Source organism: Nymphalis io, chromosome 19, assembly GCF_905147045.1.
Source record: "Nymphalis io chromosome 19, ilAglIoxx1.1, whole genome shotgun sequence".
In the NCBI taxonomy this organism is placed as follows: Eukaryota; Metazoa; Arthropoda; class Insecta; order Lepidoptera; family Nymphalidae; genus Nymphalis; species Nymphalis io.
The window spans coordinates 6,900,138-6,917,969 of NC_065906.1; the positions used below are offsets into that span (position 1 = coordinate 6,900,138).

The 17,832-nt window shown below is 36.1% G+C and overlaps 2 protein-coding genes across 7 annotated transcripts in view; one reads left to right on the top strand and one right to left on the bottom strand.

Moving 5' to 3' along the window:
- Positions 1-1,193: 1,193 nt before the first annotated feature.
- Positions 1,194-15,905, bottom strand: LOC126775935 (alpha-mannosidase 2). Of its 2 annotated transcripts, none has more exons than XM_050498118.1 (20): positions 15,530-15,743; positions 15,150-15,422; positions 14,442-14,589; positions 14,121-14,295; positions 13,571-13,872; positions 12,920-13,005; positions 12,715-12,815; positions 12,293-12,470; positions 11,312-11,496; positions 11,070-11,243; positions 10,397-10,661; positions 10,020-10,192; positions 8,934-9,152; positions 7,163-7,340; positions 6,503-6,661; positions 3,491-3,643; positions 2,873-3,037; positions 2,168-2,359; positions 1,914-2,027; positions 1,194-1,770 (listed from the first exon to the last, which is right to left on the bottom strand). In XM_050498118.1, the coding sequence occupies exons 1-20, from the start codon at positions 15,659-15,661 to the stop codon at positions 1,612-1,614; spliced, it is 3,531 nt and encodes a 1,176-aa protein (XP_050354075.1). In that variant the 5' UTR covers positions 15,662-15,743; the 3' UTR covers positions 1,194-1,611. The 2 variants fall into 2 exon arrangements, with proteins under 2 accessions (XP_050354075.1, XP_050354076.1); XM_050498119.1 differs by having other exon boundaries at positions 1,195-1,770; positions 2,915-3,037; positions 15,530-15,905.
- Positions 15,906-16,237: 332 nt separating this feature from the next.
- The window catches only part of LOC126775938 (sodium/potassium-transporting ATPase subunit alpha), a 39,240-nt gene continuing 37,645 nt past the window's right edge, over positions 16,238-17,832 (top strand). For 2 of the 5 annotated variants that reach the window (XM_050498126.1, XM_050498127.1), the window contains exon 1: positions 16,250-16,305. In XM_050498126.1, the coding sequence (XP_050354083.1) occupies positions 16,282-16,305 (24 nt within the window). In that variant the 5' untranslated portion in view covers positions 16,250-16,281. Of the gene's footprint in view, positions 16,306-17,832 lie in introns of all 5 variants that reach the window. The other 3 variants (XM_050498131.1, XM_050498136.1, XM_050498125.1) reach the window with 3 other exon arrangements.

Sequence of the window (17,832 nt, forward strand, 5' to 3'; positions counted from 1 at the left end):
TGTATTGGAAACGATGGTTGCTGCCGTGTGCCGTGACACGGTGGCCGGTAGCGCACCGTAGACATGTGTCTACTCAAATTAGACTATGACAAAACGGAACAATTATTAAACCATTTATTATAACATGCGAAACAGCAGCAGATATTGTGCAAAATCATACACAAACACACAAACAAAGGTAGAGGCTTTTATTTACCAATTTTAGGATCGATTAATTATTGGTAGCTTTTGTTTGTCTTGCTGTTAGAGCTGGGTACCAAGTAACGAGGGTATAAGCCCAGTATAGGGGCCTTGGAACTAGTTTGTATTGTTTGTTTCTGGTTTAAAGATCCAGGAGTAAAATAAAACATCTTAATTTTTAGTTTATATTTACAAAGTATCAAGTACATCAATGTCGAAACTATAATATATACATTTTTTATATTATAATTAGAATAATTGAAAAAAAAAACCTAGGAAACATTACACAAACATTCCAAAGACGATAATTTATTACTTAATCAGGTTTGTGAATCAATGAATAAGTTCCATTTTGGCACTTCTTCATTAAGTCTGTGTATAGTATATAAGTATATAACTTAATATCAAATTACGTAACAAATCGATAAAATTGGAATCACTAAGAAGAAAAGAGATCAAATGTTCGAAATAATTCGTATCTTTTCTAAAAATGAGATTTTTTTGCTACATATTTTGGAACAGTAAGAAAATGTGCCTGATGGTAATGAGTCATCTTCACTCATAGATAATGGCACTATGGCAAATATAAGCAATTTCTTACAAGGTCAAGGTTTGTGTCATCCCGCCAATCACGGGATGTGTTGTGTCCCTCGTGTCTGTAATTACACTGGCTCACCATTCTAACCGAAACACAGCAACAAAGTATTTAGGCGATCGAACTTATCGTTTTAATACGTTACATAAGTAAAATGTATTAACATTGCCCTTTCTCTACAGAGTTTGTAAGTCTTATATGATAATAATAATTAAGTATATAAAATACATACTGATGTAAAATTCGGATTAGTTCTGAATATTATTATATTAGTAATTATTATGAACTATTATGCTGTCAAATCTAATATGCATTTCATAAAATAATAAAAGGATACAACAAAATGTAAATGTATAAATATATATATATACTTTAGATTTATAAATATTATATACAAATATTAAAAATTGTGACTCATTTATATTACTAATGTATTATTAAGTGGATAATTGAAGAGAATATTTGAATTATTGTGCGTTATTAATACACGTAGTATTACAGAAGACGTAACAAGGTATTTCTATACCACATGTACAGACACATTTGTAAACATTGATTGATCTAGTAGTAATATTTGTAAATTGATTTAAGTCGCTATACACAGCACTACTCGGTGCTATGTTATATTATTAAGCACATTCCCAAAAAAACGTCAACAATAAGTAACATTTTCTAAATTTATATAAGCACATACTTTAAACAACGGACGTGGATTTACGTTTTTCAATAAACAGTTTAGAGGATAACCTCCATAATTTTGTTGTTGTGTACAAATTTGATACAATAATTTACATTTAATTCCTTGAATTTATTAATTCTTTTATACTAATATAGTCTTAGATGCGTTTTAACGTTTGATTGATGAAGACTGAGCGTATTTCCATCGGACACAACGCGATAAAAGCTTCTGGTACCGGGTTCCGTACGTGGACGAAAGTCAAGGAGCTGTCGAATATCTGGTCTTGCTGGACGTCAACCATATCTGTCAATGTTATCTGGAAAATTTGAAAGTAGTTATTAAATAACCATTGAAATCAAAGTAAAAAAAAAACAACACGTAACACACTGTTTGGAAAAGGCATCCCAGTTTTTTTAGAAGGATAAAATTTAAATTGATTAAAGATATGTTAATATGTACCTGTCCTTCGCTAAGAGGATACCACTTCTCGACCGCCTTGTTGCCGTAACAAGTGTCCAAATGTACTCGCTGGAATGTCATACCCATTCCGTGGTGTGTAGCGCCATCTTTGTTCTGGATTACAAAGTGGATATAATTTTAGAGGGATATATAAAAACACATTTCTTACAAAAATCAAGTCAATTCAATGTCAAAATTTTTAATTTGTACTTACTACAATGGTTTGAATATAATTTAAAAAAAAGTTAACTAACTTTAGCCGTTATATGAGAATGGAATGCAGCCAATACAACGTCCGGAGCGTTGACGAGGGAGCGAGAATACGCCGGTCGAGGCGAGTTCTCGTTGGCGGTGTAGTGCATCGTGACCAGCGGCTGCATCAACATCTGCTGCGACACGTGCGCCCCCAGTGTGAGAAACTCGCTTGAATGCTCGGGAGATTTCGACTGGAAATGCGAAACATTACATACTTATTTCAATCAAGGTTAAGTTAAGATACATTATTAAAAATTGGGTTTATACTAATATAATGAATTATTATCTATGACGTGTAATATTGCTATTAATTTTTTTTTCATAAAATTGATATTCCACAAACAAAAAGTACTTTATGGTAAATAGTATCAAAGCCAACAAGTAGTTCAATATATGTATACGCTTGGAATGTCTCGTTGGTCTAGCGGTTAGCTAATAAGGCCACAGGTCCCGAGGTCCTGGGAGGGTCCAGGACGGACCAATAACAAAATAATGTTTTTTTTTGTTGAGAAATTTTAACAACCAATCCAGTGGGCGGTGTCTTTATTTTAACAGCGTTTACACTTCCGTGCCTCGGAAATAAAGTAAAGGCCATGAGTTCAGGCCTATGGCCCTGCGCCTGAACTCCTTAAGATCGTGTCGGATATGGCGTCCTATCGGATAAAGAGAGTGAGGGCAAAGAAAGTACACATTTGTTTGCGTACATAGTCGTGGCCGAAGAGGGCCAATAAGACATCGTGACTGACCGCGCAGACGTGTCCGACGCGCTCGAGCAGCAGGCGGAAGGTGTGGCGGGTGCGCACGTTGTCCAGCACGCCCTGGTTGAGGCCGCGGTTGTCGTCGCGGCTGAGGCGGCGGTCCTGCATCACCTGCGAACGGATACTTTATGTACTACACGTTTCCTTTTAACCGACTTTAAAGATATGAAGGAGCTCTGTATCCTGTATATTTTTCAGAGCGCGAATTTTTGCTAACCTACTTTACCTACCTTACCTTTTACTATCATACATGTGTTCGTGTATACATATATTATATGTTAGGTACCTTTTTATGTAAATAATTGAAAATAGGTATTAAAATTAAATTTACTGGTTAATAATAATAATAAAAAATTACATTTCATTAATTGATTAAACATATTTTTATAGGTCCGTATCTGGTTTTAATAAATCCGTGAGAAATTCATGCAACGCTGACAATAAAATAAATTATAATTATAATTAAATTTGTACTTACCAGTTTTTTTTTTTATTCACTCAAGAGTAGCCAGCGGCACTACCCATTTAATTCGACTTCCTAAACTACCTGTGAGTCTGTCGTACCTCAATCTGCCCGGGCCGGAGCGCGGCCACCCCGAGCGGCGTGGAGGTGAGCAGCGACAGTCTGGTGCTCTCGTCCTGCAGGAAGGCGGCCGCCGGCAGCGGGTAGAAGTTCGCCTGCAGCGGGATCTTCTCGAAGTACCGTCGCTTTATCATCTGCACACGATGACAGGGTACACAGTTATTTCAGCCTGCCTTTTGCCGTCCACTGCTGGACGAAAGCCTCCCCCATAGAACGCCAACCATCCCGATCTTGGGCAGTCCGCGTCCATCCCGGACCTGCTACCTTTTTTAAATCATCGGCCTATCTTGTCACAGGGCGTTCTACACTATGTTTGCCTAAGCGTGGTCTCCACTCTAACACGTGTCTGCTCCATCGGCAATCAATGCGCCTGGAGATATGACCAGCCCACTTCCACTTCAGCAAGCTAATTCTACGCGCGATGTCGGTGACTTTAGTTCTCTGGCGAATGTCCTCATTTCGGATTCTATCTGCCAGAGAAACCCCAAGCATCGCGCGTTCCATTGCTCGCTGAGCGACCCTAAATTTGTGGACCAGTCCTACGGTAAGTGTCCACGTTTCGGCACCGTAAGTCATTACAGTTAGGACGCACTGATTGAAGACCCCAGGGTCTTCTTAAGCGACTGTGGGATCGACTATTCAAAAATATGACGTAACCTCCCGAATGCCGCCCAGCCCAAACGTATTCTTCTTTTAGCCTCCTTCTCAAAGTTGTGCCGGCCAAGTTGTATAGTTTGGCCCAGGTAGATATATTCCTGCACAACTTCAAGTGGAGAGCCATTTACGACCACTGGTCTCGGGGATACATGTCGGTTTGCCATAATTTTGGTCTTTTCTATGTTCATCCCGAGACCTACTTGTCTTGAAGACTCGCTCAGGCTGTTTAGCATCTCTTCCAAATCCTGCAGAGTCTCCGCCATGATGACAATGTCGTCGGCAAATCGCAGATGTGTAATGTGTTGGCCATTTATATTAATGCCGCGTCCGTTCCAATCGAGCGTCTTGAAGACGTCCTCCAATGCATTGGTAAAGAGTTTCGATGAGATTACATCTCCCTGTCTTACCCCGCGATGCAATTGGATTGGTCTTGTGCTCTAATCTTGTACTTGGACGGTCATGGTTGCGGCTTCGTACAAACACTTCACCACCTGGACATACCGACAGTCAATTAGGCATCTCTGCATAGATTCCAGAACAGCCCCGGTCTCGATGGTATCAAAGGCTTTTTCGTAGTCCACAAACGCTAGGCATAGAGGCTGATTATATTCCTCGGTCTTCTGTATTATTTGCCTTAGTGTGTGTATGTGGTCTACGGTACTGAAGCCTTTTCGAAACCCAGCCTGTTGCACGGGTTGGAATTCATCGAATTTTCGGGCAAGACGATTCGTGAATACCCTCGAAAACAATTTGTAAACATGACTTAAAAGTGATTTCTTTTTTCACATCACACTTCTGCTCCATGTCTTCGGTGTTATACCATTGTGGAGGATGAAATTAAAGATGTTAGCCAGCTCTCTAAGAACTGGTGTGCCTCCTGCTTTGAGAAGCTCTGAGGTAATTCCGTCATCTCCTGGAGCCTTGTTGTTTCCAAGTTGCCCGAGAGCAATCCTAATCTCGCCCAAATCGATGTCGGGAAGATCGTCTGTACACAGTTACGAACATATTATTTTTTAATTTAATAAACAAATAACAAAACCGTACGAAAGCAGAGTTATTTACTTTTATATAGGTACACATTAGAATATAATCAGGACATACATTCAAATTACGAATTTATACAATTTCAAGCAAGATTACATTTCAAAACATGTGTACACGGCATTCTCATAAGAATAATTTAAATACAATCAATCGCTTAATTTAAATAATAATTAAATTAATTAATAAAAAAATACTGGTGGTAGGGCTTTGTGCAAGCTCGTCTGGGTAGGTACCACCCACTCATCAGATATTCTACCGCAAAACAGCAATACTTGATATTGTTGTGTTCCGGTTTGAAGGGTGAGTGAGCCAGTGTAATTACAGGCACAAGGGACATAAAATCTTAGTTCCCAAGGTTGGTGGCGCATTGGCTATAAGCGATGGTTGACATTTCTTACAATGCCAATGTCTAAGAGCGTTGGTGACCACTTACCATCAGGTGGCCCATATGCTCGTCCGCACTCCTATTTTATAAAAAAAAAGGTAATTAATTGATTAAGATAATAAATAAAATTAAAAAAGTAAGCAAATAAGAATTAAGAAAATTAAAATTATCAAATTGACAATTAAATTTAATTCATTAATAAAATGTATGTACGTCTATAAATAGTCATTAAATACAATCAATCAATCATTGGATCGTAGATATAATATGCCTTACAGTGTTATTAAAATATCCAATACAAGCTTTTCTGAATTACTTAATAGAATTGTACAAATTCGTATTCGATACATAAATCATGTAAAACGATATAAGAAGTGAAGTGACTGTGTGATTGAAAATTTAAGGAAACATGGCCTCTATAAAAATAGTCATACCATTCGTACCGTAACAGCCTGTGAATGTCCCACTGCTGGGCTAAAGGCCTCCTCTCCTCTTTTTGAGGAGAAGGTTTGGAGCTTATTCCACCACGCTGCTCCAATGCGGGTTGGTAGAATTCACATGTGGCAGAACTTCAGTGAAATTAGACACATGCAGGTTTCCTCACGATGTTTTCCTTCACCGTAAAGCACGAGATGAATTATAATCACAAATTAAGCACATGAAAATTCAGTGGTGCTTGCCCGGGTTTGAACCCACGATCATCGGTTAAGATTCACGCGTTCTTACCACAGGGCCATCTCGCCTTTTATACTATTCGTATGATAGACCAATTACATAATATGATAAGTTGACTGAGTTTTTATATAACTTTCGTTTTGGAAGCGAATGATTGATTTGGTAGTATTTTTTTATAAGACTGCTAAATTATCGAATATATAAATTTATTATTATTAAATTCTAAACTCACTTGCATTCCATTGAGATCCGTGTAAAAGACGTCTCCGTTCTTGATGGGGGTGGAGAAACGCATCGCGAGCTCGAGATCGTCCACCTGCGGGTCGATCAGCAGCGTGTTGCTGATCTCCAGCTCCCCGTGCGGCAGCGACGGGTTGTTGTACACTGATATCTAAAGATGGACGATATTTTATTTTAAAATTTTAGGTCGACTTACAGACACCTGCTAGTAAGTTGTTATCACCGCCATAGAAACTAAAAAAAATTTTTTTTTTATAAAATTATTACTGATTAAAAAAATATATCGAAACTTTTAAATATGGAACAAAATTAATTTGTTTATGGTATTAATACAATTTTGAAGTATCATTAACGTGATATTACCCGCGACTGCTGATAGCGATCAGTTATAGGACGTTGTGGCTTAACTTTGGTACTAATTTTAGTGATAAATATTATCAACGTTAAGACAAAAAGTAGTAGTTTATTTTTCGTAACTACGGGCGCAAGAGATAAAGCCAAGGATGATGGCGCATTGAAAATTTAAGGTTAAGATATTATTAAGATTAATGTTTTTAACAATGCCAATGTATATTTGGCCATTTGCAAGCGGGTGTATATATATAAAGTTTATCGATCGATGACATAAAGACAAAGTGTATAAATAACTGACCGCAAGTAATATTTCTGCAGCTTTAGGCCCCACTAGTCCTGAGTATAGCGTGGCTTTGAACGGTCCCTCCGTGATCACAATCTCCGGGAACGGATCGGATTTGAAGGGCGTCGCCGGTCCGTCCGGTATGAACAGGTACGCTCCACTGTTGTTATCTTGAGCTTTTTGAGTGTCGTATCTGTCAATTTCAATTAACTTGTTATAATAGCTAAACAAACGTTTTTATCACAAGTATTTTGAATACAAAAACATTTACAATAAATAATTTTGTCTTCCTTTGTTCCGTATTAGGTATATAGGCATGCTTATCCAATAGTTTTTTTACTTTATCTGAGAAAAAGCGTATACAGGCTGTGTACTTTTATTATCAGAGGCGTCTCTAGCCCATATAGCGCCCGCGTGCAGACATTACCCTAGCGCCCTCTAGTAAGCGCGCGGCCAAAATGGAATAGGTGCAAATGTTAACATGACTTTATAAATGTTATGTCAATGTTAAAAAATGTATAAAACATAAACTTGCATACTAACTCGGTCAGCTGATCGGTCATTTTGTATGGAGTCAATTTTTTTTTTACAATTTCCATTTTTTAACATTGACGAAACGTTTCGGCTTGATAGGGTATTTATCAAACACCTTATATTTACAACAGTGAACGGAGATCCGGGTGCAAATGGTGCAAATTTAAATGATGTTGGGTAACAATAAAGTTTGCCACATCTGAGAAATTTCTTCATTCTGATTTCGACCTCATATAAAACAGACAGAGTTCAATATCAATTGGGATACATTTGATAGAGTCGGGCAGCTTGATGCTAGGTCATTATACACGGGTAACAACGTAATTAAACATTTTTGAGCTCTTTTTATGCGAGGTTGAGTTATAACGCCCAGCGACATAACACGGGCGCAGCCGCCGGCGCCTAACACCACTGCGCCCGTGTGCGCCGCACACCGTGCGCTGTAGGTAAAGACGCCTCTGTATTATTATATTCGTAACCAACCAACATTTGTTTACACAGCCAACTGACTTCATGACCATAGCAATATGGCGTCAACTGCGTCCAGCTTTTTTGTCAAATTACGCGAAATTTGCAATTGTTAATAAAGGTATTTTATGGCACTTAGCGATTGAATAAAATATTGATTTAATTGCTGTAGAATCTAATTGAGACAATTTTAAAAAATGGGTGTGTTGCCCTATTGAAATGAAATATTGTAGTGGTATTTTACACTGCGTGATGGTTTCTGATGTAATGCCTTAAACGTACACCAATAAGTGGCGCGTGAATCGTATAAGTTAGTCATTAACAAAAAAGTTAGGAGGCATTGCAACGCGTGTCCTATGATTAAATAGATATCTTAATCTTATTTTGTATCTAAAATATTAATAAAGATCATTTAGTATTAAAATTATATTATTTTTAGAAAATATTGAGCCGAGATGGCCTAATCGTTAGAATGCGTGATTCTTAAACGATGATCGTAGGTTCAAACCCAGGCAAGCACCACTGAAATTTTATGTGCTGAACTTGTATTTATAATTCATTTCGTGCTTGACGGTGAAGGAATACATCGTGAGGAAACCTACATGTGTCTGATTTCATTGAAATTCTGCCACATGTGTATTCTACCAACCCGCATTGCAGCAGCGTGGTGGAATAAGCTCCCAACCTTCTCCTCAAAAGGGAGAGGAGGCCTTAGCCCAGCAGTGGGACATTAACAGGCTGTTACTGTTTAGAAAATATGAATAGTAATGAAAAGTCGTCTCACTGAACAAAGTCCATGTGCACGGGCACGGTGTGTCCGGCCGGCGTGACGACGGCCTTGAGCAGCCCGCCGGCGGTGGCGACGACCCGCGAGCCGTTGCCGGCGCGCAGCGACACGTCGGCGGCCAGCCGCGCCGCCGGCTGCTCCACCGCGAACATCTTGGGCAGCTCCACCGACCAGTAGTCCGCGTTGTACACGCGCACGCGCGAGTACGACGTGTACCTACACACGTACATTACTACATATTCCAAGTAGAAGAAAAGAGTAAGAATCAAGTGATTCACTTCAACCTTTTGTATGCCTTTCGGTAAAAGTGATTATTTTACTTTTGATTTATAAAGAAAATACACATTGCTACACAGTCGTTGTTACAGGTAATCAAACCTGATCGAGTATCTACAAATGTTAAAACAAAAAGCAATTTTTTTTTTAAATATACACAGACAAAATGTATTTAAATTATATAGTTTAATATTTATGGATTATTTTATCGCTTCGTGGGTATCACGGCACACATAAGCCGAGATGGCCCAGTGGTAAGAACGCGTGAATCTTAACCGATGATCGTGGGTTCAACCCGGGCCTTCACCTCTGAATTTTCATGTGCTTAATTTGTGTTTATAATTCACCTCGTGCAAACATAATAAAAAAAATAAGGTCCAAACCTTCTCCTCAAAAAAGGAGAGGTGGGCTTAGCCCAGCAGGGGGACATTTTACAGTCCGCTATCAGGGTATCACGTAAAATTGGATTACATTATTAAGCCACAAACATTTAAAAAATAAATTATTTTTTAAAGTATTATCCTTAAGAGAATGAGATTCATCATAGATATCAAAGTATATGAGGATTATAAACATGCGTATGTTAAAATGTATTCCTACAACTGAGCATATTTTGTAATATTGACTTTCCAAAATGTTACCATTTTAATTTACTTATAAATTGATTAATAAAATTAATCTAAAATAATGCTACCGGGTGGAAAGTGCGCGTCTCAGTTCCAAAAGGTCGGATTCGATTTTAATCGTTCGCGGATTGTACATAAGGCAATAAAACTGACGTCACTGTTACGATATATATGTACATACTTATTAATAGCCATTTGATCTCGCAGCGACACGGTGTACACGGTGATCGCCAGCGAGTCCACGACCACTGGGAAGGACAACTGAAATTTGTTCGCTGCGAACCCGAGACGCTTCTCTCCGGCTACCACGGGGGATATTTGAGCCATTATCGGGCTGCCGTCCGGGTCGAAGACCTAGTAGAGTTACGAAATGAGCTAATTAATTTGTATAGAATATTACATACAATTTTAACTTTAATTTTTACTTTATTAAGGACATATTTAATTTAAATATCAATCGGCCATATTTATTTTAGTAGCCGTTTACAATTATCGTTACGACGTAATAAAAAAAAAAAAAAAAACAAATTTTATAGTTTTTATAAGAATGGTTCTCACCTCGACGTGCGGCGAAGACACGAGTACGGTCACAATTTCGTGTCTTTTAAACGTCAAAGCGTTATAAAACAACAGCCGCCTCGAGGGCGACATCAGATCTAAAGCGATAGTTATCCGGGACGGTATCTCGTCATGCTTCCGCCAGATGTCATCCACGTCGAAGTATACGTCTTCCTGCGTCTGATCCTGGATCGCAGGTTGCTTGAGAAGATAGTATGCCGCTTGCTGGATCGCCGATTGGCTGTATTTGATGGCTGTTAGCATTCTATAAAGATAATACTTAAATTCACAAATTTGCATTTAACAAGTGCCTTAAATAAATATATAATATACGATTATATGTCAAAATACATTTGAAAAATTATCACGCAAAATATCACATTTACGGGATAATCAACAAAGTGCAATAGAAATTCGTTTCGTTTAAAACGTTTTTCAAAATTGTCATAGGTTTATTTTTAATGACCCTCTTCAAGAAACCGTCACTAGGTTGCACTGTCGAGTCTACGCATGAATAATGGCAGACAAACAAAATTGATATATATGTATATTTCTATAGAAAGGCACTGTAAGTCGCGGACGGAATTGTCGACGAATTACAACTCTACTCGTCCATCAAGTGCCTTATTTTCCGGCCTCAACAACGTCGCTCCATGTGTGTACGCGGGCTCACTTGCGCGCGTAGTCGTCGCGCACGTCGTCGCGCGCCGTGCCCGTGACGCCGTCGTGGTGCTGGAACAGCGCCAGCGCGCGGCGCGCCTGCTCCACGCGGTCGCGCAGCTGCAGCGCCGTGATGTAGCTCACGGAGCGCGACGAGCTCGCCTGCGCCGTGATGATCTCCGCCGCCCTGGGGACGCATGCGAGTTGTACGTTTTGCGCTCGATTCGGTCGCCGGTCGAGGAGTTCGATACTCGCCTGACGTACGCCAGCAGCACTCGGTCCATATTTTTGTAGAACGGTCGTGACGTGTAGTACCCGCTCCAGTAGTGTTGGTTCCGGTCGGCGTATGTGAAGAAGTCGCCCGTCAACACCGGGAAGTCGGACGACTTGATCTCTTCGTGAACCGCCTTAAAGTAGTCTTGGAGCGTGCCAAATTGTACCTGTTGAGTGTAGATTGCCATTGCGCTTTGTGAATTTCCTAAATAGTAAAGAAAGTTTAAAGACCAATAATAAAGAAAATGGAAATCGCCAAGTCAGACGCGAAAAGAGAGCCCAGAAAAATATTTTTTCACCCTGCCAATTTTCTTCAACTTCGCCTTAGCAATAATGTTTACATTCACTATTAGAAGCAGTTAGAATATTGCTTTTTAAGTGCGCTGGTATCATAAGACGCCGATGCGTCGGGAGCCGTGGTACTTTTCAGAAGGTTACAACTGCGTGAAAAAAGTGTCTCCTAACACGAGTACTAATAGAACTACTAGCTTAGCTTACGATTACCTTAAACTGAATTATATATATTTTTTAGGTGTGGTCACTACCGCTCAGTGCTTTCACATCGTACTGAGGCAGTGTAATGGAATAAACTCCAGTAACCAACTAACAATGGAATATTTATATAACTGATAGAATTGCTGATAAATTAATGTACCATCAGACGAGCTTGCACACAGTCGATACCCGTAAATATCATTAAAAATCAAAATCTTTATTAAACATAGAATCATTACACTTTGTATTAATTATTTTTTTATTTGTATGGGTATCGATCAAAGCAGTCCACAGGTGATCTTCTAACGCAAAAAAAAACGCAAACCTGGGGTCTACCGACAAGTATCTTTGGCTGTATTCATTATCTTTCGAAGATTTACCAGCGGAAAAAAACACTAAATACTTTCAGGATTATTAAAATCTGCACCCACTCAAAAATTTTACAATCAATATTTAAAATTAACTGACCTCAGCATTCCACGCGTCGTTGCTGTTTATATAATCAATGATCATTTCATAGTTCTGGTACTGATTGTCCCATTCGTTCGCTCTATCGTAGCGGAAGTCGTCACCTAATGGTACGAGGACTACATTACTACGGTACAGTTGTGCCTTTTTACGCCATTGATCCAAGATCATAAAAGATCTGTAACATAAATATATACATATTTCTAAAACAAATGTTTATATAATAAATCAAAAATAAATATGATTAAAATTGAAAATAGATCATAGGGATAATTAAATTGCATGGAAGAAGTCTTTGCCATTGTCGTTATGGAAAAAAAAAAACAATATATATTTCAATGTTGGACTGGCGTTTATACATTGTAGTTGTAAAGTTTTTAGTAAAATTGGATAAAAGTTAAATAGTAAAAACTTTTCTAGACCTTTCATCAATATTTTTCTGGACAATTTTCCTGGGTGGTAATCCCCAGGGGCAAGTGACCCCATTGCCGGGTAATCTTTTAAAATCGAACTGACAGCAGATCTGCAAAATAAAATATTCATTGAAAGGTAATGTTGTCAATTAAAAACCCAAATTATTTAATTATTAGTACAATTTAAACCCAAATTATTTTTCAAAAAATATACCTTAGGGTCCGGTCCACAAGTATGAGGTATATCATAGGAATAGAAAGGCATCATATGGGTGAACATGTCGGTTTTTCCAACACCATCTGAAATAAATTTTACTCCCATAAAAATATATATGTGTTAATGAATAATAAACATAGACAAAGTATAATTTCCCAACAGGCTGAATAACTAGGGTGAGCCAAAATTTAAAGACAATATATATATTTTTTATAACATCTGCAGGGCTATTCTGTAAGAACTCGCTTTGTATTTCACTTGTGGAACATTAAAAACTTATTATGCATTTTTTAAATGAAAAATCTTGTATATCACTCTTATACTTAATAAAATGTTATTTAACATTATATGATTGTGTTCTGCACTTTTTTCTTACAAAACTAATGTTATTACTTTCTAAAATTCATAAAGAAGTCTTCTAGGCCCATTTCTAACCAATCTTTTTATATTTTTGTCACCTAGGAATGATAATCTCTTCTAACACCAGCTTGAAGTCTTTCACGTTCAGCACTAGTAAAAGTTTAACAACATACATAAAGAATATGTGAAAACCTGCCGCTTAAACTGGACTTTATATTATTATTTTTAAAAAACTGATCATCACACTAACATAAGCAAATATTTTAAACATTTTAAAATAAAGCTTACCCCACATCTGCCTCCATTTAAACTCCAATTGTCTATTCAAAGCAAGTTCTTTTTTTACTCTGTAATGTACTCTTTGTATAACAGAATTTTCTAGGCCAGTCAACTTCAATAAGTATGGCTGACTGCTAGAATGCCCAAAGGGGTCGATTGCCCAACCATTTTTGGGTATGTAACCAAGATTATCAATTAGCCATTGATGTCCTGTTGTGAGTTGTTGGGCAATGGATACCCAGTGGGCATTTGCTTCATCATTCATAACCCATCCACCAGTCACAATTTCAATTTGTCCTGATTTCAGTAAGCTGAAAAAAATATGTTCAATTTTTTTAGTGATTCATTATTCCTGTTAATTTTTATTAACTATGTTAATCTAAGATGGAAATAATAAATGTTATTAGCAAAGTATAAACACTTTTATAATACAAATAGTAAAAAGGTATTAAGGCCTATATTAAAAAGGTTTTTTTTTATGTATGTATTAAATACTACTAAGCCTTTGAAGCACTAAAAGAGCTACTATAGCGCCAAAATTTAAAAATAAAAGTATTACTTTTGAAACACTGTCTTTTCCTTATCTGTGGCATCAGATGTCCACCACAATGAAAGATAACTAGTTTCTGCCCAAATAAATTTCCTTCCAACATTTTCTTTGAGTTTTTCCACCATATTTGTGAATATAGCCTTTGTTTGAGTCTTGTAGTAGTTTTCAAATGTCTTGATCCATCCTATATATTTTATTGCAATTTTAATACTGATAAAAATTATATACTATGTTATACCATGACAACAATCTGCTGCGTTTCCATAAAGCATCATATGAATGTTAAAAATGTATTGAATAACACAATGTGAAAATTATTAGTTAAATTACCAGGATCATTGTGAGAATGTGGCACTATGAAGACCTTCAACTTGTTTTTACTACTCCACTGATTATCTTTATACTCTATGTTCCACCCTTGCTTCCACACTCCGCCGTCAACATCATCAAACATTATTCTGTCATACATTGAAAGCATCTGTAAAATAAATAAGACATTAGTATTGATTATGTTGTATACAATTTCTGCATTAATACTGAAAAATATTTATCAACATACCCCTGAATATGTTGATAAATGTTTTACAATACAAATATACAATGCTCACCAAAAAAAATATGTTTTTTTTAGAATAGGCATATGGCTTACACATGTAAGCCAAGAGAGAGATTGCTGCTAAAGCTATGACATACATATGTCATAGCTTTAGCAGCAATCTCTCTCTTTCAAACTTAGGGTAGTAGACATTACATAATAAAAATATATACAGCTAATAGGGAAATGGATGTTAACCAATTATTAAAAAGGAATATAATAAGAACATAATTATTAATTTAATAAAATGAAATACAAGTAACCCTTTTGAAGACTATTTATCCTATCTATGTATGTCAATGGGTGATGGTGACCTACCCATTTTATTAAAAAAAGATTTAGTCCTGGTTTATTTCAAATGAAAAGAAAATATATATTAGTGTAGTAAGTGAAAAACTGTAACTATATATAGTATAAAACAGTAGTTATGTCATAAAATTTACCTGAATATCAGTTTTAGATGATGTTTGAAAAATAGGGCAGTATGACATGTTTATTTTTCGATGCATCCTTGGTGGCTCATCGCCAACAACCTTAAATTCTCTGATTTTAATTTCTTTATGTACAGGTTTAGGTCTTATTTGTGGTGAATGAAACTCCTGGGATTGCTCAACAATCTGATCCATTGCACTTTTAATCTCTCCGACCACTGCGTGATGCTGGTTTAGTTCATTTTCAATATTACGCAGTTTTGATTCAAATGAAGACCATTTGTTCTAAAATATTTGGTAAATAAAAAAATACTTTTTACATTGAATCCTCCATTAAGAAAAAAAACTATACTTTTACTAAGACTACAATGATATTTTAATTGGAAACTTACATCTTCAAGATCCACCATTGCAGGCTTTATACTAGGCAATTTAAAACTGAGATCTGTTACCACATATAGAATAAATATAAATGCTATAATACATGTCGCCCAAAATAGGGCAGACAATCTTCTTATCCTCATATTGCTAGCTGCTTCTCTTGGTTAATAAAAATTATAAATATCATTCATTATATGCCACATATTAGTGCGAGACTGTCAAACTTATGCTACTTGACGAACAAGATTTCTATAAAAGTGGATTACAGTATAATATTAATTTTATCAATTACTTCGGCTGATAAGATTTAATCATAATAATCAACGAATTTTAATTGTTATTCGAATATACATGTTGCTCCAATACACTATATTTAAAACAAAATACCTTTTGCTCTATTTTTCGCTTAAAATGTAATAATTCAATAAAACGTTTTTTTCAATTTTATTTATTATTCTTGTCTGAGGCTTTTTTGCTTACATTTTAAGATAATGTCAAACTTGTAATAGCAAACTTCTTACCGTTTGACAAATGGACAATCTTTCAAATGTTTCTAAAATTAGTCTATTTTTTTTCTGCGAATACGATCTCACTAAATAGTTAGTTTTGTTTGTTGTTTCTCTCGATAAGTTTGATATAAATAATTTTATATTTACCACATAAAATAAATTAATGTATCCGAACATGTAACGTATCGATTTTCTAAAACATTTGATACGAAACGTCAACAACAAATTAAACGTCAAACTGTTTGTGTGTGAAAATGGCGTCAAAGGAATCTCTTGATGTAAGTACATTTTCTTTTTGATTTACGACGTATACTTAATGTATTATTGAATGATATTGTCCGTATTAAATTAAGGCATTGTATTATTTTCTATAAATACCTAAACGTCTTCAATAGACCCTGTAAAACTACTAAAGACCACGCCCTTCCAAATGCTACTCGATTTTTCAATATTTAGCGGCTTTTATTCCAAAATTTGAATAAAGGGTGTAGAACTGCAATTCTTATAAAGAGATAATATATTTTTAAAGCATTTTGCTAAGTAGAAGATTATTATTTTATTTATTTTATTTCTTAAATCTGACTTTAAACGTTACCTGGATGCGAAAGCTACATGATAATGCGGCTTATTAATTAAATGAATGATATGAATACATAATATACTAGGAATTATAGGTAAATGTAGGTAATGGATGTATTGATTTTTATCACTCGAAGGTGATTCGTTGGATTCTAACAGAAACTCAACTAACAATTTTTCCCATAGAAATAGAGTCCTACTTTTATTCAAATAAATACTATTGTTCCAGTTGATTAAAATACTTTTGGTAGATAAGACACACATTGTCACAAAAATAATTTAGTAAGCAAATTTTTTTTTAAGGAACATTGTTAATTTGTTACAATATTAACAAAAAGTTATAACATGAATTTCATAAGAATATTTACATACTGAACATTTTCATAAGAATATTTACAGGTATAAGCAATCTTCAAAAAATACTTATGTAATACCATGTAAACAATTTGACCTATGAGCTTTTTATAATTCACTTAATAGATAATAAAGTGATAACTCATATATCAATAAAGGTATAACCGTGGTCAGGTTTTACATTGATTGTGTAATCAAATAGCTGGTCTATTTGTTTGTGTATGCAATTTTAAATCCTGAAGTCATGGATGTGACCTGGGCGAGATCTTTGAAAGGGTTATAATGTTTTTCTGTCGATAAATTCTCAGTAGTAAACCGGAGTTGGGAAGTTGGCAATGTTATATTCAATATTGTGCAACTTAGTTTGCACTCGCGCTATAACATCTCTGAAAATCTTTGAGAATGGCTAGTCTTTCAGAAGAATATATAGGTATTTGATATGTAATAAAAACTCTCATTGATTTTCTGTTCTTAATTAATAATAAAAGAATATTTCTTTTATTTATTTTCACATTTGTAATCTTCACATGACCTTTGATATTATTGGTTGTTGGTTTATATGATGCATGATAAAATAACATGTGTGAACTTTACCAGCTTCGCAAAAAGCGTATATGTACCTTGCACGGTGTTTAGAGCGGCTCGATACGGACCAGCGCCAATTGAGCGCATCCGCATTTGTGCCAGAGGACACAAGCACGCTCCAAGACGCGCTCATCTTCGCCCAAGGTTACCTCGCCGGCATAGGAAAAATACCCACATGAGCGAGTAGGTTGTGTTTTATTGCGGACATTTCGATCATAATAATATTCTAACATTCCATTAAAAGCGCTATCTTTCAGCCTTTTTTATTTCTATTTATAATTACAAAT

What these genes read in the sequence shown, in the direction of transcription:
- LOC126775935 (XM_050498118.1), bottom strand. Translation starts at nt 15,661, where the DNA reads ATGAGGATAAGAAGATTGTCTGCCCTATTTTGGGCGACATGTATTATA. An exon ending in ACATTCTCACAATGATCCTG is followed by an intron (nt 14,296 to 14,441) that starts GTAATTTAACTA and finishes TAAAATATATAG; the next exon opens with GATGGATCAAGACATTTGAA. An exon ending in TGTCTTCGCCGCACGTCGAG is followed by an intron (nt 10,193 to 10,396) that starts GTGAGAACCATT and finishes TAACTCTACTAG; the next exon opens with GTCTTCGACCCGGACGGCAG.